At 38.0% G+C, this 18,338-nt stretch overlaps 1 protein-coding gene across 1 annotated transcript in view; it reads left to right on the top strand.

Annotated features, from left to right (window-relative positions):
* EDIL3 (EGF-like repeats and discoidin I-like domains 3) overlaps positions 1 to 18,137 on the top strand; it is a 287,168-nt gene extending 269,031 nt beyond the window's left edge. Inside the window, exons 10-11 of the mRNA XM_010008401.1 lie at positions 4,246 to 4,401; positions 17,502 to 18,137. Coding sequence (XP_010006703.1) covers positions 4,246 to 4,401; positions 17,502 to 17,651 — 306 coding nt within the window. The 3' untranslated portion in view covers positions 17,652 to 18,137. The remainder of the gene's footprint in view (positions 1 to 4,245; positions 4,402 to 17,501) is intronic.
* The last annotated feature ends 201 nt before the right edge of the window (positions 18,138 to 18,338 follow it).

The following is an 18,338-nucleotide window of genomic DNA, read 5'->3' on the forward strand; positions in this document are numbered from 1 at the left end:
ATAGCCCAAGAGAGTTCTTTCAGACACAAGAAGTTAAACAGCTTTTTGATCAGCTGCTTGTAGAAATGTATGTTAAACTGTAAACCATGGTTCTTCTTGCGACCAGTTAATGATCCTATCAGTTGCAGACTAATTGCCTCTACCTCGTTCTAAATTCTGCTGCACTGAAAAAGCCAGTCACATTCTGATCTTGTTAATCACATTCAGCTCTGAAGAGTACATAGTGGTTGTGTGTTAATTCAACTTCTCTCCCTGGTAATTTGTTAGATTGCCTGTAAATTGCAATCTGCACTATCTGAATTAATGTGCTCTGCATCCTGTCAGGAAGTTATGACTTGTATTTAGGCCATTTTAATGCAGATGTTTGGCCTAGAAATTGAGGTGCATTCTTCTCACCTTTCTGCTCTAAAACACTTTCAATAGGAAGAAAGGAAAGGAAGGATGTTAACCCTTTGGAGAAGGTAATGAAGCAACAGAGTAAAATTTATATTTATTTAATGCTAGGTTAACAGTAATCTTTATTGCCAGAAGGCATTTCATCAGATTATGAATAAATAAGTGAATAAGATACTGAAGTATGAAAACGAGATGCTGGTGCTACAGCCTTTTATTCTCTTCCTCCATCCACAACAATATGTATCATTGTATTGTCAAGACCTAGAACAGTCTGTCTATTCATTATGACTTTTTTTTTTTTTTTCAGTTTTTTTAAAATATAATGCACAAACACAAACATGCATACAAATTCTACATGGTGCTATATAAACCTTTCAGAAAAAGACTGAACTTATGCCAAATTACTTTTCAGGTTTTGACATCGTTTTTCTGAACAAGAGTACAAGGCCACTGGATACATCCTATAAGCGCAAAACAATTGTTAGTAGGACATTTTTATTAACTCCAGATCTATGTGATAACAAAGATTCATTGTGGATTTTAACTTTGAAATCCCCTGAATCTTAATGACAATTTTTTTCTCCCTGTTCTGAACTTCAGTGAGAAATAATCTTGAGTGTCATAGCCATGTTAAATATTTGTGAAATCCTTTTAGATTACTTTCAACATTTTAAAAATAAACAACTCCTTTATGGATGCATTTTTTCAAGTTAACAGGAGAGACATTAACTTTTGGTATAAGAAGCATTCTCGGCTAAAATGAGGTTACATTTGGAAAATGTTAATATTACAATTATTTATAAAGAGAATCCAAAGTTGACTCTGAAGTGTTTAGTTCAAATGCTGCCTGGAAGTATGGACCAATTAGTGATTCTTTAACGGATCAGCCTTTTTGAAAAACAGACTGTTAATTTAGGTTCCAAAATATTTGGAAGCAAGGTCTGCAGACTTGGTATTTATTAATTCATGAAAGACTTACACTAATTAGCAGTGTGCATTTCCCAGAGGCCCACTTAGACGAAGGAAAGCAAGCTCCCCTGCACTCCTTACAGAAGAACGAAGTCCCTTCAAGCAGTCCATGTGAGCTTCCAAAGCAGACTCCTGCTCTGAGTGATCATTGATAAAGTCTCTTTCTCTCTCCATTGACCAAAGAGAAAATAAAAAAGTGTTACTTCCCAAGAATGCTTCCCTCTGGAATACTCCTCTGAGCAATATTGCTGCTATCAGATGGCAACAAATTAGTTTATTCTGGTGGAACTAAACCACTTGGACCATCATGCAGATAATGATCTTTTCCACTTAATGTCATAGTAGCTCAATATTGAAGCTTTTAATTTATTCCTCTTCTTAAACAGATTCGCTACCTGTCTTCAAATGCTGGGGCATAGGTCTCCAATCTTCCTTGTCTGATTGCTCTGTAGTAATTTTTCCTCGTCTTTTCTTATAAATGTACTCTTACACTTTTCTGTGTTTTCTTCTTTGTAGAGTAAAAATGTTAGCATCCATCTTTAAAGGCATTGGCTTGGACAAGCTGAATTTGTGTTTATTTTTCTTCTCTTCTCATGATTAATTTATTATGCTTTGTATCATATATGTTCTTCTGCCTTACCTCACATATTCCAGTAAAAATCTAGTTTGCTCAGGGGACCTCAGCTTCCTAAAATCACAAGGCTGGATCTTCAGCATTTGATCAGCCAGAGATACTTCACCTTCTCTTTTTAAAGTTTTCCTGTAAAAACTTTTCACTCATGATCTCATGGAGTTCAGCACTCCTCTCATTTTACTGTAATATTTTTACTCTTGCCTGATTTAATGGACAATATTAAAAATGCAGACCACTTCACAGCCATTTATTGTTCAAAAGAATTATTTTATTTTATTTTATTTTTCTTACTGGCTTGCTACATTCCTGGAGGACACAAAATGCACCTTCAGTTTTACCTCACATTTCAAGAAAATGTCAGTTTTTATAGGGAATTCAAATCCCCCTTCTTCCTCAAAAAATATGTTACTAGGTCAATTTACTTCTGTTATTGTGTTCTTTTCCTTGATCATTTTAATCGAAGGCATCTGGCCTGAATGTTATATTCAGTGTTGGATTCTGGTTCAAAAGAACTGATCACAGATATTCTGGCCCACATGAAAGTACTTGAAAGCTCAGATGTATTAATCTTTAAGATTCCTGCCATGCATTTTTTAAATGATTGTGCTAAGATTACAAAATAAAGAACTAAAAAAAAAAAATAAACGAAGGAATTCAGAGCTTCAGAGGTAGAAAAAGAAATGAAGGCTTAAAGAGAGAGGGAAAGTTTAGCAGGTAAAGGTGTGTGATAATGAATGTTTTAAGACTTAATAAAGTGCAGGTTCTGCTGCTGCAAGTGAAATGGAAAGACACTTGAGGCATCAACCTGTGGCATACTATATTCTGATTATTAGGAGCACATGGAAACACTTCTTGGCTGCAGATTATTCACGATAGAGACTGCAGTTTTGCTGGGACCAGGTATGGCACCTAGCAGAATGAAAATTGGTACCACATTAGACCTGTTGTGCCATTTGGTGGTATAAACGATAAGTAACAAAAAGAAAACAAAAGTATATTGACCTGGAGCTTGGAGAAGGAAATGTACTGTTGCTGGAGTCAGCACAGGGTGGGCATAGATGCCAGACAGTGCAAAGCCACCTCCTGGGCTGGGTCCTGTCTTACCAGGTACTGTGTCCATGAGCTGTTTGCAAGCACTGTGCAACATTGTCATGGTTTGGGCCCAACATGACAACCAAGGAACAGCCCCATGGCCACTCACTCAACTCTCACACACACACTGTGGATGAGGAGGACAAAGCTCATGGGTTGAGACAAAGGACAAGGAAGGTTCTTCACCTATTAAAGGTCCTGAGCAAAACAGACTCACCTGGGGGAAAAAATAATAATCTAATTTCACACTCATCACACACACACAGGACACACACAACACAAAGAGCAGCGCTTGTATATGTTACCCCCACCCCTCCCTTCTTCCCAGCCCCAAATCCCTTTGTTCCCAATTTCTCTCCCTCCTTCTCCCCAGCAGCACAGGGGGATGGGGATGGGGTTTAGAGTCAGGTCACAGGCTGGTGGTTCCTGCTGCTCCTTCCTCCTCAGGAAGAAGGATTCCTTACAGTCCTGCCCTGCTTCCCCACGGGGTCCCTCCCATGGCAGAGAGTCCTCCAGGAACCTCTCCTTCATGAGTCCTTCCCACCAGGCCCGGAGCTGCTCCAGCCTGGGCTTCCCACAGAGTCACGGGCTGCTCAGGGAACAGGCACCTCCCCTGGCTCCGGGGGCTTCCAAAGCTGCACCATCAGAGTCCACTGGCAGCAAATTCTCTGGCCACAAAATCCAAGTCCACTGGCCAAGTTCACCCCTCCTTGGCACCTCCAGGGAATGTTCCCCCACGTTCCTCCACGAGTGCAGGGGCACAGCTGCCATCTGGCCATGGGCTGCAGGGAAACTTCTGCTTGGGCACCTTCTGCCCCTTCTGCCTCACCAACCACCAGCACAGCTCTCCCTCTCCAGCACAGCTCTTCTCCCACACATCCTTCTCTGCTTAGGTCTTACCTCAGTTCTTTCATATGTGAATCACAGAGGTGCATCCATTGTCCCTCTAATGGCTCCTTGGCTGGGTTTGGAGCAGGAGGAGCTTCTCAGCTTCTTACTGGAGCCACCCCTGGGGCCCCTCCCCCACTACCAAAAAAACCCACCAAACCAAACCAGAAGAAACATGATGCATCATTTTGCTTTGGTGTGGTGTAAAGTCACACTGCCAGTAGAAACTGTTCTAATTACAATCTCCTCTGTTTTGTTTTATTTAGGTTGACCTGCTTGCCCCTACAAAAATTACTGGCATAATTACCCAAGGAGCTAAAGATTTTGGTCATGTCCAGTTTGTGGGGTCCTACAAGATTGCCTACAGTAATGATGGGGAGCACTGGATCATATACCAAGATGAAAAACAAAAGAAGGATAAGGTAAAGCAAAGATAAAATTGATATTTCAGTTGCATGTACAGAGGGCTACATCTGTAGTAACTGCAGTGCTGGAAGCCTGTAGATTATTTCATGCTGTCTGCTTTATGGGGTTCCATATGCATAGGTTCCCACAGTTAAAAGTCAAGATGAATAAAAAAGAGTCATATAACACAGTGACATTCAGAGTGCAGTAATATCATACCTATCAGTGCAATGCACCTGATTTAACACTATTAAATATGGGACATAAAACTTTACAGTTCTCCATTTATTGGAATTATTTCTTCCTTTAACTCCAGAGGAGAAAGTATGTAAATAGCAGTTTATTTGTGTATTGAAAAACTGTGTCAATGCATATTTGGTAAGTATATGCTATTTTCAGCAATTTTCTGTAAAGTATGTCTTCAGTGTACATCATTATCTAGCCATTTTGGATTGATTTTTTTTTTTTTTTCCTGGAAATTAATCACTAGGGCTTCAAATACTGAATGGAGAGATTTTTTTATTACCCTATTAAATGAATAAAAAACATTAAAAGTTTCATAACTTCCTTTGCAAGTGTTTCATGAGAGGCATAAAGAAAGTGTAGGTTTGCTGAACGATTTACCTGTAAGCATTTAACTTTTTTTTTGTTATTGAAGATACTATTCATTTTACCTTTTCTTTAAACTTCTTTTTCACTGCAAATACCTGAATTCATAATATCATCTGTTAAGAAAGGGAATACAGCATATTAATTGTTTAAGGGAAATGCTAAGCAAGGTGACAAAATGTGAATTATTATTAAATACCTTAGTGGGATTATGTCTGATTGAAATAAAAGATACATTAATAAAAATACCAGATGAGTGATATCATGTCCCACAAGGTGGGCACAGCTCCCCAGAGGTGGGGACCCCAATTCAATATCAAATCCTACCAGGTGGGTATGGCACATCCCAAAAAGTGGGCATGAGTAGAGTTTCCCCAGAGGTGAGGGTTGACCCAGTGAGGTTCTGGACCCCCTTGCTTTCTAAACTCCTCAGAGAGGAGCCTAAGTGTTCCTGGGAACAATCCTCCTCATTTAATCTCTTTTAACAACCCATTCAGCAAGATTAAGCTCAGGAATTCTCTGTGCAGTTAAGACCATAGCCAGGAGGCTTGTACAAAACACAACTTTACTTAAAATTGAGTACGATTATAAAGCTTTTCAAAACCACACCACACTATACTCCTAAAAGCAATGGATTACAAGTAGCAGAAACTGTCAAAGCAAGAGGTTACAACTAGCAAAACGTAACAAAGTAATGGGTTACAAAAACTTAGAAAATATGTTACCCTCATATGCTGAGATAAGGTTAGAAACAGAGAAGGGGAATAGAAAAGATACCAACCCTGTCCCTTCCAGTGATGATCTTGGTAGGAAGATGTGGTCCTTGGTGGGTGGGCACACACCAAGAACCCCGAGCCTGCATCTTTTACACTACCTGGCCCCACCTGTTTGGAGGGTCTTGGTGTATTTTACGCAGACTCAGTGTTGAAATTTAGAGTGTTCTAGAAATGAGTCAGTGGGGCTCCAGGTGGTTGCCTGGGCCCCCCAGCTGGAGTTGACTGAGCAACAACCCTTATTTCTGTGCATGAACCCTGTTTGGTGGCCTTACACATGATGTCACTCCGCCTCCACAGGGTACCACTTGCTGCCACTGCTCCTTATCAAATAAGGACAGTGTCTCTGCCTCTTAGGGTGGCAACTGAAGGAGGGGCTCCCATTGCAAGGACAGTGTCCAGTTTATCAGGGTGACCACTGAAGGAGGGGCTCTTCTTGCAAGAAGAGGGTCGAGTTTATCAGGGTGGTTACCAAACAAGGGGCCCCTTGCGAGAACAAAGTCCAGGTGGCTTATTGAATGAGAACCGCACACAAGCACGATGTCTATTTTGTCAAGGAGGCAGTTTTGAGATAGTTATTCATTTGGGGGCTTTACAGGTGATACATCTCATAATGTATTTCTCAAATCTGTTTTTCTTAACATCTGTATTCGGAGGGATAAATGTTCCCACTTGTACTTATTTTCCTCAGAATAAGCAAAAATTTATTCAGTAAAAAAATAATATCATTCATATGGCTCAATTAGATTAATTTATTTGAAATAATGATAAACTTTTTGATATGTAGATGTGTTCATTTGGGACTAAACAACTGCATCTGTTAAATTTCACTGATTTTAAACCATTGATCAAATGTACACTCATTTGCTATGGAAAGGTCTCCTAAAGGATTAAGAAAGTATGTAACTATATATGTGTGTGTGTAGATATTTTAAGGTTATTTTCCAAAGATGATACTAGAAAGACTCACTCTTAAAAGCCAAATGACAGTTCACTGTGGTTTTATCCTGCACTGGCATTATTCCCCATCAAATTCTAAAGGATTTCAGATAGTGAAAACAAAATCAGTTGGTTTAGCCATCCAACTGAGAAGGTCCTGACACCAATGATTATGAATGTGTCTAGTGTAATTGGTTGTCAGATAAAAATTGGAAACAAACAACTCACCTTTTGTAGACATGCCATAAATGTATTCAGTATAAATGACAGATAGGCACTTCAGTACTTTGTTCACATCCCATTTTAGCTTCTTGCCATTTGAAAACAGAAGCAAAACTGTGAAAGAAGTGTCTTCTCCAAGCCAAACTTTTCTTAGCAAATTGTTGCATTCATTTTACTGAGAAAGGGAACAAATTTATTCAACACAAATACAGGCTGAGCAGATAATGGATGGAGACCAGACCTAAGGAGAAGGACATGGGGGTGTTGGTTGATGGAAAGCTCAATGTGAGCCAGCAATGTGCGCTTGCAGCCCAGAAACCAACCATGTCCTGGGCTGCATCAAAAGAAGTGTAGCCAGCGGGTTGAGAGAGGTGATTCTTTTCCTCTGGTCTGCTCTCCTGAGACCCCACCTGCAATGCTGAGTCCAGTTCTGGAGCACCCAGCCCTGGGAAGGACATGGAGCAGCTGGAGTGAGTTCAGATGAGGCCACAAAGATGATCTGGGCCGGAGCATCTCTGCTATGGAGACAGGCTGAGAGTTTGGGTTGTTCAACCTGAAGTAGAGAAGGCTCTGGGAAGACCTTAGAGCACCTTCCAGTACCTGATAGGGCCACAGGGAAGGAGAGGGGTTTTTAATAAGAGCATGGGGTGATAGGATGAGGTTAATGGTTTCAAACTGAAAAAGGGGAGATTTAAATGAGATAATAGGAAGAAATTCTTTGCAGTGAGTGTGGTGAGATGCTGGCACAGGTTGTCTGAAGAAGCTGTGGCTGCCTCATCCCTGGAAGTATTCCAGGCTGAGTTGGATGGGCTTTGGAGCAACCTGGTCTAGTGGGAGGTGTCCCTGGCCATGCAGGGGGGGTGGATCTCGATGATCTTTAAGGCTGTTTTCAACCCAAACCATTGGATGAGTGTATGATTTTAAATCTCCAGTGACGAACACAGTAACAGTTGCAAGCAAATCTGAAAGAAAGTGCACTCTCACTTAACAGCACTGTTCCAATCTACACTTGTTTATAGTGTTTGTAAAGGCAATTAAATTATTTTTGCTTTCATCATCAGTTGAATTGTTAGTTGTTATAATCCTTTAGGAACAATGGAAAACTGTTAATCATTGTCTTATTAAAGCATCTCATTCCACATCAATTATCATCCTTAAGAATACAATAGATGCGTCTTATGATTCTTTAAAAAATCCAGGGCAATTAAAAACAGGTTGATATCAAATGCAATTAGCTGTAAATTAGAAATTATAACTTCTGAATTTAAATTTACATGAAATAAACAAGATCACTTGATCCAGTCTAGACTTCACTCTTTGATACACAAACATTAATCCAAAATATCTTTACTGTATCATTTCTCTGTCTGATGGCAGAATCTGACATTCCAGAACTCCTGCTCAGTGAACTTGACTTCATAAGGTTTGGCTTGCTAATCATCATTATTAATTGTTCCACTGATCTTCTGCACACTTCTCCCATTTGTCAAGACCACTCAATTTTGATCCGGCTTTTCAAAATGGGAAAACCATATCTGAACTTTAAACAAGCAAATCTGTTTCCATCATCTATTTCACTACTGAGAATACATAAATTGCATTCAGCCAGAGTCATGGATCATCACCCAGTAGAACCTTCCAGTTTGACACCCAGCCTTTCGTAACCTCTCCAGCTATTTGTGTGTTGATGCAGTGCACTCTGGTGAAATTTGCCCACTGGGTCTGGGCAGCACCAGATATGCTGGCCACACTCTAGCCTGTCTGCAGTGGAACAAAAATATAAATAAATAAATAAATAAATAATAAAAACAGCCAAAGAAGAAGCAATACTGTGTCTCTTCCATGGGGATAAGAAAAGAAATAGCATCACTGGTGCTGTCAGATAGTAACATCTTTGCACAGGAGACACACCAATTCCCTTAGCTTAAGTTAAGATACAAGATTTAGCCCAAAATGCAGCAACACTGTAGGGGAAGCTATGTTTTCACATCAAAGTGAAACTTTCATGAAATGTTTCTTGTGACCCTGGAGATACAGAAGGGAGATGAAAGATAGATACTGACAACTATCAATAGTAGCAGGCATAAATTACTCATCATTTACTCTCATTCATTCTGTTTATTATCTGAACTTCTAGATTTCTTCTATGAATGATAGAATATATAGATTTTTTTCTTATATCCTCTGCAGGTGATTTACTTATCCTATACTCATCCTGTGACACTTGTGATACAATCATCCAATAATTTAGGAGAAAGATGGTTCCAAAATAGCTGCTTTTAAAGTCATAAGAAAATAATTCTACTTTTTGAAAAATCAAAAATTATGGAGACAATGGTAGACTAGTGATAATTCATTGCAGATTAATTCTGTGGCTTTGAAACACTGAGGGAAGAACTGAGAGCCTAATCCTGTCTGGTGCTGAACATCTCACTGTTCAGCTATTGAAGAATGGGTCATGATGTATCAGTAGATCTCTGAATTCCTGAATCTATTCACTTCTGCCTCTTCATCATTTGTGAAGTTATTTTACAAAGGAAAAAAATACTGGTATCTTGTACCAGTGCACTCACAAGTGCACTGTGTGCAGCCTGTGTCTTTGGTCATTCAACAAAATAGTTTGAAACAAAAGATTATTTTTTTCAAACACAAGGAAGCACTGTGTTAAGTTTTCATCTTTGCACTATTTAAAATGGAAAAGTTGTTCCAAGAACAGTGGCTCTGTAGCTCCTGTTTAGCTTCCGCTGTTTTAATGGCCAGTCATTTGAGTTCATATCTGTGCTGAACTTATGGAAATGCAGACAAACAGGTACGGGGGGCGGGGGGGCAGGGGTGGGGGGGTGCAGGGTGGGTAAGTCTTTAAAACCTGAAGCCTTTCTTATTCATTTTAAATAGTTTCAAGTAGTTGCTAGGAAAATATGAAAGCTCTTCCTGTTTTCTTCAAGGAGCAAAATAAATTACATTGCAGGCTGGCAAGTAAGAAGAAAATACATTTTAGAAAAAGGACCAGAGCTAATAGCTATCCTGTTTTTCTCAACTAGAGGTCAGTAGCTCACTATGCCTCCAAAGCTACAGACCTCCAAACCAAATGCGACCTTTTATTTTATTTTTTTTTCTAATCACATTCCATATGTGATTTGTAAATCATACAGCCTACAGTTGACTCAAGGCCAGCTGCAATGTCAAATGACATTTTAGAGGTTGTTTTTTAAAATAAGAAGAGAACATTTGAAAGTAGCCTAAAGGAGTCTAGCTGACTGCAGCACTGTCATTATTAGTCGTCTGCACTGCAATTAACTGCAGGTAGACAATGTCCAGTATGCAAATGGCCAATGGATTTGTGTACGAAATTATGAACTACTTGTAACAAAGATACTTTGCATTACTAGTTAATTGCCATAGGAATGGGAAACAGGAACTTACTTATAAATGAAAAGTTGGATTGTGTTAGTTTAAAGATCGTGCTGCTTCATTTGTTAATGGATTTCTGTATGATGTTTAATTACTTTAACACCTGATTTACATTGATAGATTCGGTTTCTACCTATAAACTATGTACTTGGCATAGTGAAAGAATATTCTTTAAAGTAATTTTATTTATTAGTATTATTTAAAATAATATTTCTAATATAACAGTAGTATTTTAATTTTTTTTCATCATTGGTTTAAATTATGAAAGACTTATATTCCTTTTGGATGTGTTAAAATGATTTGTATCAGATTATGATCTAGCTACACTCTTCTAGGTTGTGCCTCCAGCACACATATCTTTCTCCTTCATACCATACTAAGAGCTGAAGAAATACAACATGCTCATATTAACAGCTTCCGCCTTGAATTTCTGTAAGCATTTCCAGAGAGAAGTTGGTCTTCAAAATACATCTCTTCTTGCTTGGCTTTGAACCTTCTATTGTAAAACACTTCTAAACTAAGTACAATAAAATCCCATCTTAGTATCATCAGTAGATTAATCAAGTGGAACAAACAAGAATATAATACTGTGTTTTGCAAGTTTAAAAGTTTCATCTGCCTGATACCTCTTCTGAACTTAAAGGAATAATAAAGATCATGTATTACATGTGTCCTGTATCACATAAAGGGAGAAAACAGTTCTGGTACTGGACCCTTTTGCATAGCTATCCATTGTATGGCAACCAACTCCAGACTCTTCAGCCAGTCCTGGATGGCTAAGATCAAGAGTGGAAATTTACACCAACCCACAGAAAATTACCTGTACCAACTGAAACAAAATAATGCCTTTTTACTCCCCTTGGTCACTCCAAAAACGTGGGTGCAGACATACACATACGCATTCACATATGCGTACGAATGCACGTTTACATATGTATATAAATTATGCTTAAAAAAGACACCCTTCCCAGTGTTTTATAGATGAAAGCATCTTCCAGAAGATGGAGGATATGCCTATAAACATCACTTCTGCTGTAAATCATGATGTCTTTCACAATGTTTTTCACATGTAACTTTTCACAGTGAGAAGAGTTACTCCACCAAGAAGAAAAACTTCAAAGCAAATAGTCTGTTCAAATCTGTGAATTCTTAAGTGAATAGTAATAAAGAAAGAAATAATATGTTTCCAAGAAAAAGAAATATGACTGTCAAAAATTACTTTTAATGCAGTTTTTGTGGGTTTGGTTTTGGTTTTTTTAGATATTAAAAGAACAGTGTCTCTTTTATCTATCTGAATATTAAGACTGAAGGAAACTCCAAATAGAAGCTAGGTCTAGCTATTCTTTTAAAATAATCTGCCTGTAATATGAGCAGAATTAATTGCTCCATGAAATAGCATATTTAAAGCATTCTGCTCAGAATTTAAAAAATGCCTAAGGTACAGCAGACAACTCAAGTGACTTGACCTCTGAGGCTTGAATATTAAAGTCTCAACTCAGCCATTATCATAAATAGCAAGAATCAATAATGCTGTCGCTGATGCAAACTCTTCATGCAATTTAAGTATCTACAAGACATGAAATCTGGAAAGATTCTTTGTGAAGAGAATTTTTATCCTTCTTGCACATCCCTTGGCACCACACAACAAGCAATCTTTCCCAGTGCAGCCACATGTTAATGCATGTGCCCTAAAACCTGGTTTCCACCTCTACAATTGGAGCAAGGTAAACATTGCTTGTCATAAATTCCACTTTTCCCAAGATACTCTTCTTCAGGTATTTCATCTAAATTACTCTATCATGAAACATAAAATAGTTTTCTGTTTAAAATATGAATCAATTTACTTTCTTATTTGGATTTGCGGCTTATACCTTAAAAACCTTAGACCTATTGAATCTTAGCTGATTTACATTGATAGATTCGGTTTCTACCTATAAACTATGTACTTGGCATAGTGAAAGAATATTCTTTAAAGTAATTTTATTTATTAGTATTATTTAAAATAATATTTCTAATATAACAGTAGTATTTTAATTTTTTTTCATCATTGGTTTAAATTATGAAAGACTTATATTCCTTTTGGATGTGTTAAAATGATTTGTATCAGATTATGATCTAGCTACACTCTTCTAGGTTGTGCCTCCAGCACACATATCTTTCTCCTTCATACCATACTAAGAGCTGAAGAAATACAACATGCTCATATTAACAGCTTCCGCCTTGAATTTCTGTAAGCATTTCCAGAGAGAAGTTGGTCTTCAAAATACATCTCTTCTTGCTTGGCTTTGAACCTTCTATTGTAAAACACTTCTAAACTAAGTACAATAAAATCCCATCTTAGTATCATCAGTAGATTAATCAAGTGGAACAAACAAGAATATAATACTGTGTTTTGCAAGTTTAAAAGTTTCATCTGCCTGATACCTCTTCTGAACTTAAAGGAATAATAAAGATCATGTATTACATGTGTCCTGTATCACATAAAGGGAGAAAACAGTTCTGGTACTGGACCCTTTTGCATAGCTATCCATTGTATGGCAACCAACTCCAGACTCTTCAGCCAGTCCTGGATGGCTAAGATCAAGAGTGGAAATTTACACCAACCCACAGAAAATTACCTGTACCAACTGAAACAAAATAATGCCTTTTTACTCCCCTTGGTCACTCCAAAAACGTGGGTGCAGACATACACATACGCATTCACATATGCGTACGAATGCACGTTTACATATGTATATAAATTATGCTTAAAAAAGACACCCTTCCCAGTGTTTTATAGATGAAAGCATCTTCCAGAAGATGGAGGATATGCCTATAAACATCACTTCTGCTGTAAATCATGATGTCTTTCACAATGTTTTTCACATGTAACTTTTCACAGTGAGAAGAGTTACTCCACCAAGAAGAAAAACTTCAAAGCAAATAGTCTGTTCAAATCTGTGAATTCTTAAGTGAATAGTAATAAAGAAAGAAATAATATGTTTCCAAGAAAAAGAAATATGACTGTCAAAAATTACTTTTAATGCAGTTTTTGTGGGTTTGGTTTTGGTTTTTTTAGATATTAAAAGAACAGTGTCTCTTTTATCTATCTGAATATTAAGACTGAAGGAAACTCCAAATAGAAGCTAGGTCTAGCTATTCTTTTAAAATAATCTGCCTGTAATATGAGCAGAATTAATTGCTCCATGAAATAGCATATTTAAAGCATTCTGCTCAGAATTTAAAAAATGCCTAAGGTACAGCAGACAACTCAAGTGACTTGACCTCTGAGGCTTGAATATTAAAGTCTCAACTCAGCCATTATCATAAATAGCAAGAATCAATAATGCTGTCGCTGATGCAAACTCTTCATGCAATTTAAGTATCTACAAGACATGAAATCTGGAAAGATTCTTTGTGAAGAGAATTTTTATCCTTCTTGCACATCCCTTGGCACCACACAACAAGCAATCTTTCCCAGTGCAGCCACATGTTAATGCATGTGCCCTAAAACCTGGTTTCCACCTCTACAATTGGAGCAAGGTAAACATTGCTTGTCATAAATTCCACTTTTCCCAAGATACTCTTCTTCAGGTATTTCATCTAAATTACTCTATCATGAAACATAAAATAGTTTTCTGTTTAAAATATGAATCAATTTACTTTCTTATTTGGATTTGCGGCTTATACCTTAAAAACCTTAGACCTATTGAATCTTAGCCAGTGTTTGAAGGCAAGACATCCTGTTATAAACAAGACTCATTTCTATTTCAGAAATCTTCTTTGCAGAGAATATCAGTACATATTTTCCAGGTTTTCATTCTCTTTCATGAACTGATCATAAAATAAACCATCATACTTAAAACTACAGCAGCATGCATTTTCTACTTTTTCATTTTACAAGCAGCTGTAAAAGTTCCAGCTACAGAGGAGCTACACATATGTGTTCAGGGTGTGTATTTGTAAACTTGCTGAAGCTGCTGAGTAAGTGTTATAGCAAGTTACACCTTTTAAATACACAGACAGACATAAATAGAGATATCCACTGTAAAATCTTTAACATTCTACAGCAAGATTACCAAAATGCAAGAGCTTCAGTCCACTTTAACAAGGACAAGCACCTTGTGATGTGGGAGCCATTGGGTTGGGTGAGGCTGAAGCTCTGTCTAAGGGAGGGAACATCCTGTAGCAGATGACTGGAGAAATAAAAACACAGGGCCGTTATTCTTCCCTAGTGTGTCTTCTCAGTCTCTGGCTTTCTTCATTTTATATTTTGAATAGCCTTCGTTGATTTTGCCCCTAACAGTTTATCTGATCTTGGAACAGAAGTTAAAGGCTGTGGAAACTGTGCCACTGTTTAATTATGTGTTAGGTGGCTCAGGACAAATCACTCCTCCCCTTGCTCTGCTAAGAGGAGAATACAACATTGCCTGCTATTGATTTTCCCATGCCACTTATGATTCTGTAGGCATCTCTCACATCTCCTTTTGGGCTGAGGAGTCTTGTTCCATTTAATAATTTGTAAAAGGACATTCTTCTATACTTGTGGCCATCTTGCTGCTTCACTCTGCATATTTGCAGGACCATACCTGCACCCACCTGGAACTCAAAATGAAGATACGTGCCAGCTTTATGCACTGGCATATGAATGACTTACACTCTGCTTTTTATTCCTTCACCACTAATCAGCTTGAGTTTTCTTGTCATGTGACTTTTTTTTCATCTGAAAAATTGCATAGAACTATGTATTATAACTCCAACATCAGCTTCTTGGATGCAGTCTTCAGAGGTGTTGTGTGCTCAGACAAACTTCTTAGAAAGAAATGTGAGGAGTGAACATTTATGTTATGAGGCTACCAGCTCCCAAGAGCTTTTAATTGCTTGTGTGATTCTTTTAATATTGACTGTTTGGGCATAAAGCAACAGGTAGTTAAAGAAAAATTATGTTTGTCTAGAGAAATACCATTTTTCTACTGATTAACTGGATATACAGGTTTTGTCCTTTGTCATTCATAATCTTTCCAAGTTTCTTGACTGCACTAGGGAACTTAGGCTGCAGTAAAATGAAGAGTGATAAAAAGTTGCTTTTCCCATAACAAATTTTTCCACAACAAAAACATCAAGTAAACTTGCTCTTGGAATATTATGTTTTCTACAGGTCGCATCTGTGGATACTGACAACGCTTCTCTCACTTTCTGATAGTTTTATTTCCCTAAAATCCTTTTTCTAATGTAGCATGTTTAGTTGTTTTCTTGAAACTGAATCTTGAATTTTGAGGGAAGGTGAATTAACCTCTGAAACAGATGAGTTTTACTTCAAATGCTAATGAAATAACATATGAATTAGAAATAAAATTTAATTCAGTAAATGAACAGGTTACTTGGTTTGCATCACATACTTTTTATTTATTTTGCACATCTATGTGAAGTTATAAATACTAGGGCTGTAGGTGGTTCTTCTGGTAAACAACGTTTTCTGTTCTAAGCCTTCATTTAAATGTCATCTTTGAAATACATCTCCAGTTTGGAAAACAGAACAGACTAAAATAATTTTCAATAGCTCTGCAGCAAGAATTGTCTGCAGTTCTGCATTGCTGGGTAAAAAATATCAAAAGATATATTGCATGCATGCCCAAGAAATCAAATGAAAAAAAAAAATAATAAAAAAATTTACTTTTAGGCTTTCCTAGCTGCATATTGTACATTGGAGGTGCCACTCTGTAACTGTCAAAATAAGCTTACTGCATTTATGTTGTATTGCCACAAATGAAAACTCAAATTCAGGTGTAATCTTGTTAGCCCAAGTACTCCACCTGATTTATGTATTCAGCACTATTCTTGGGCAACAAACCATTTTTCCTGTGGTAAATACATTTTTTTACTTACACTCAAAATACTGTTGTTTCTGTGGTCAGTCTGTCTCCAATTTTATCCATCCATCTTAACTCCTAGGTGCTTTAATGCTCTCAGCTCTGTTAGTGAGATGCCAGAGAAGAAAGCAAATTTGTCACTTGTGAAGGAGCATCACTTGTGGGGGATACATGTTTTGTTTGAGATGCCAAATTGATAGCACTTGATAGAAGGTTTCAAAATTCAAAGAAAGGATGCAGCGTAAAAACCAAAAAGTGAAGATTTCCATGTAGTGTTTTGTAAACATGTCATGAAAGAACCAGCTTGAGGGCTAAAATAGTAGATGAGCCTATTCTGAATTCAACCTCTGACATTTTCCCTATGAACTTGCAGGAAACTTGTCATTTAGCACTAATAACAGCCCTATAAGAACATCCAGGAGGTCCATATTCCATCTCTGCATGATGCAGACGAAAGTCATTCATTCCAAGTCAAAAAGCCATTAGATACAGTTTTTACAAATGAAAAGTGAATTGTCTGACATTTGAAGAGAATGAACATTTCCCATAAAAACTGAAAAATATCTCAAGAGAATAATTTGATCATTTTGTCAAAAAGTGGTGCCATGGCCTTTGGATTTAAGTAGTGGCTGCCAGGGGAAAAATCCAGCATTGTTGTAACACAGACAGAAGGTTGGGAGCTCACTTATGTATTAGTTAACCCCCGCTAGTGGAAACAGCATCTTAACATGCACTGTACCATACTAGGATTTTTCACCCTGATCACAAACAGATGCCCTGAATTCATACACTGAAATTTGTTTGACAAGATAACATCCTTGATAATCACTAACTTCACAAAGTTTTATATAGGTGCATCCAAGCTGCATTCAGAAGTGATACAATTAAAATTATTCTGACCTTTAATTATGAATGTTATTTTGTTAGAAACAGTAACAGGATGTCCTGGGATTAATTTGGCGTAATACAAATGCCAAGTAAAAAGACATTTAAATTTTTTAATGTTAATCTTTTTTATGTAACTTTTAGAGTGAGGCCCCAGGGTTTGACAGAAGAGCAAATTAAGCTTTGAATTGAAGACCAAATCTACACCTGGGCCAAGTGTGCCACACTCAGACCCAGCTCTGAGGTCTCTGCCATGCTGTGAAATCTGCAGGTCTTAGCAAAGGCAACTGCTCTTTGCAGCATCAGTTGGGTGCCCAGACGGTCAAAACTCGGCATGGAGATCAAGGAGGTGCCCAGAGACGTCAGGGGTGTACCACAGCTCTTCCTTAAGCCACCCAGGCCTCAGTCTTCTCGTTTCTTGCCCTTCAGGTGTTCCAGGGAAATTTTGACAACGACACACACCGTAAGAACGTCATCGACCCTCCGATCTACGCCCGGCACGTCCGCATCCTCCCGTGGTCGTGGTACGGTAGGATCACCCTGCGGTCGGAGCTGCTGGGCTGCGCGGTGGAGGACTGAGGCACGTCTCCCTCCGGCATCACAGCGCTCGGTGTAGCTAAAAGCCCCTCCGTAGAAGAAACTGTGCAAAGCCTGTAGGATGCTGGGTGATCATGTTCACTGTCATGAACAAGTGCTCATTTTATGGTAGGCCGCTAACTGTCTTTCGCAAGGAGGTCTAAGCCTGCCCTTTAAATGGTCCAATCCGATTTTGCCCTTGAAATCTGATAGTGTTGTCCCTTCTGCTGTGGAATCTTTCTAGTTTTCCTTTGAGTTGTTCACACTAGTTGAAAGTGTTAGGGAAAAAAACAGCAGCATCCTTTTTACAAGAGAAGAGAAATAGCATGACAAAGCTCATTTGCAGCTTTAGAAACGTTGGGCTGACAAATTCTCCATAAATCACATTGTCATCTTACTTGCAAAAAGTGATACTGCAGCTTTTAGCAATAAGTTTACTTGGGGATGACTGCATTATAGTAATTGTGCCTATCAAACACTGTCAGTATTTATCACATATATTTTGGAAGATACTCCATGGTACTGTAAAATACAGTACCTGTGATATTACAAGCTACCTTTCATCACTTTTGTCTGAACAGCAGAGTCAGTGCACCTAAATGGTTTTCCTAACTAACCCCATTTTCCTTCTCTAGCTTGCATGCTATGGACATGACCTCCATCTTTTCTGTTTGGTATTGCCACTAATGT

This window comes from Chaetura pelagica, unplaced genomic scaffold (genome assembly GCF_000747805.2).
Source record: "Chaetura pelagica isolate M959 unplaced genomic scaffold, ChaPel_1.0 scaffold191, whole genome shotgun sequence".
Lineage (NCBI taxonomy): Eukaryota > Metazoa > Chordata > Aves > Apodiformes > Apodidae > Chaetura > Chaetura pelagica.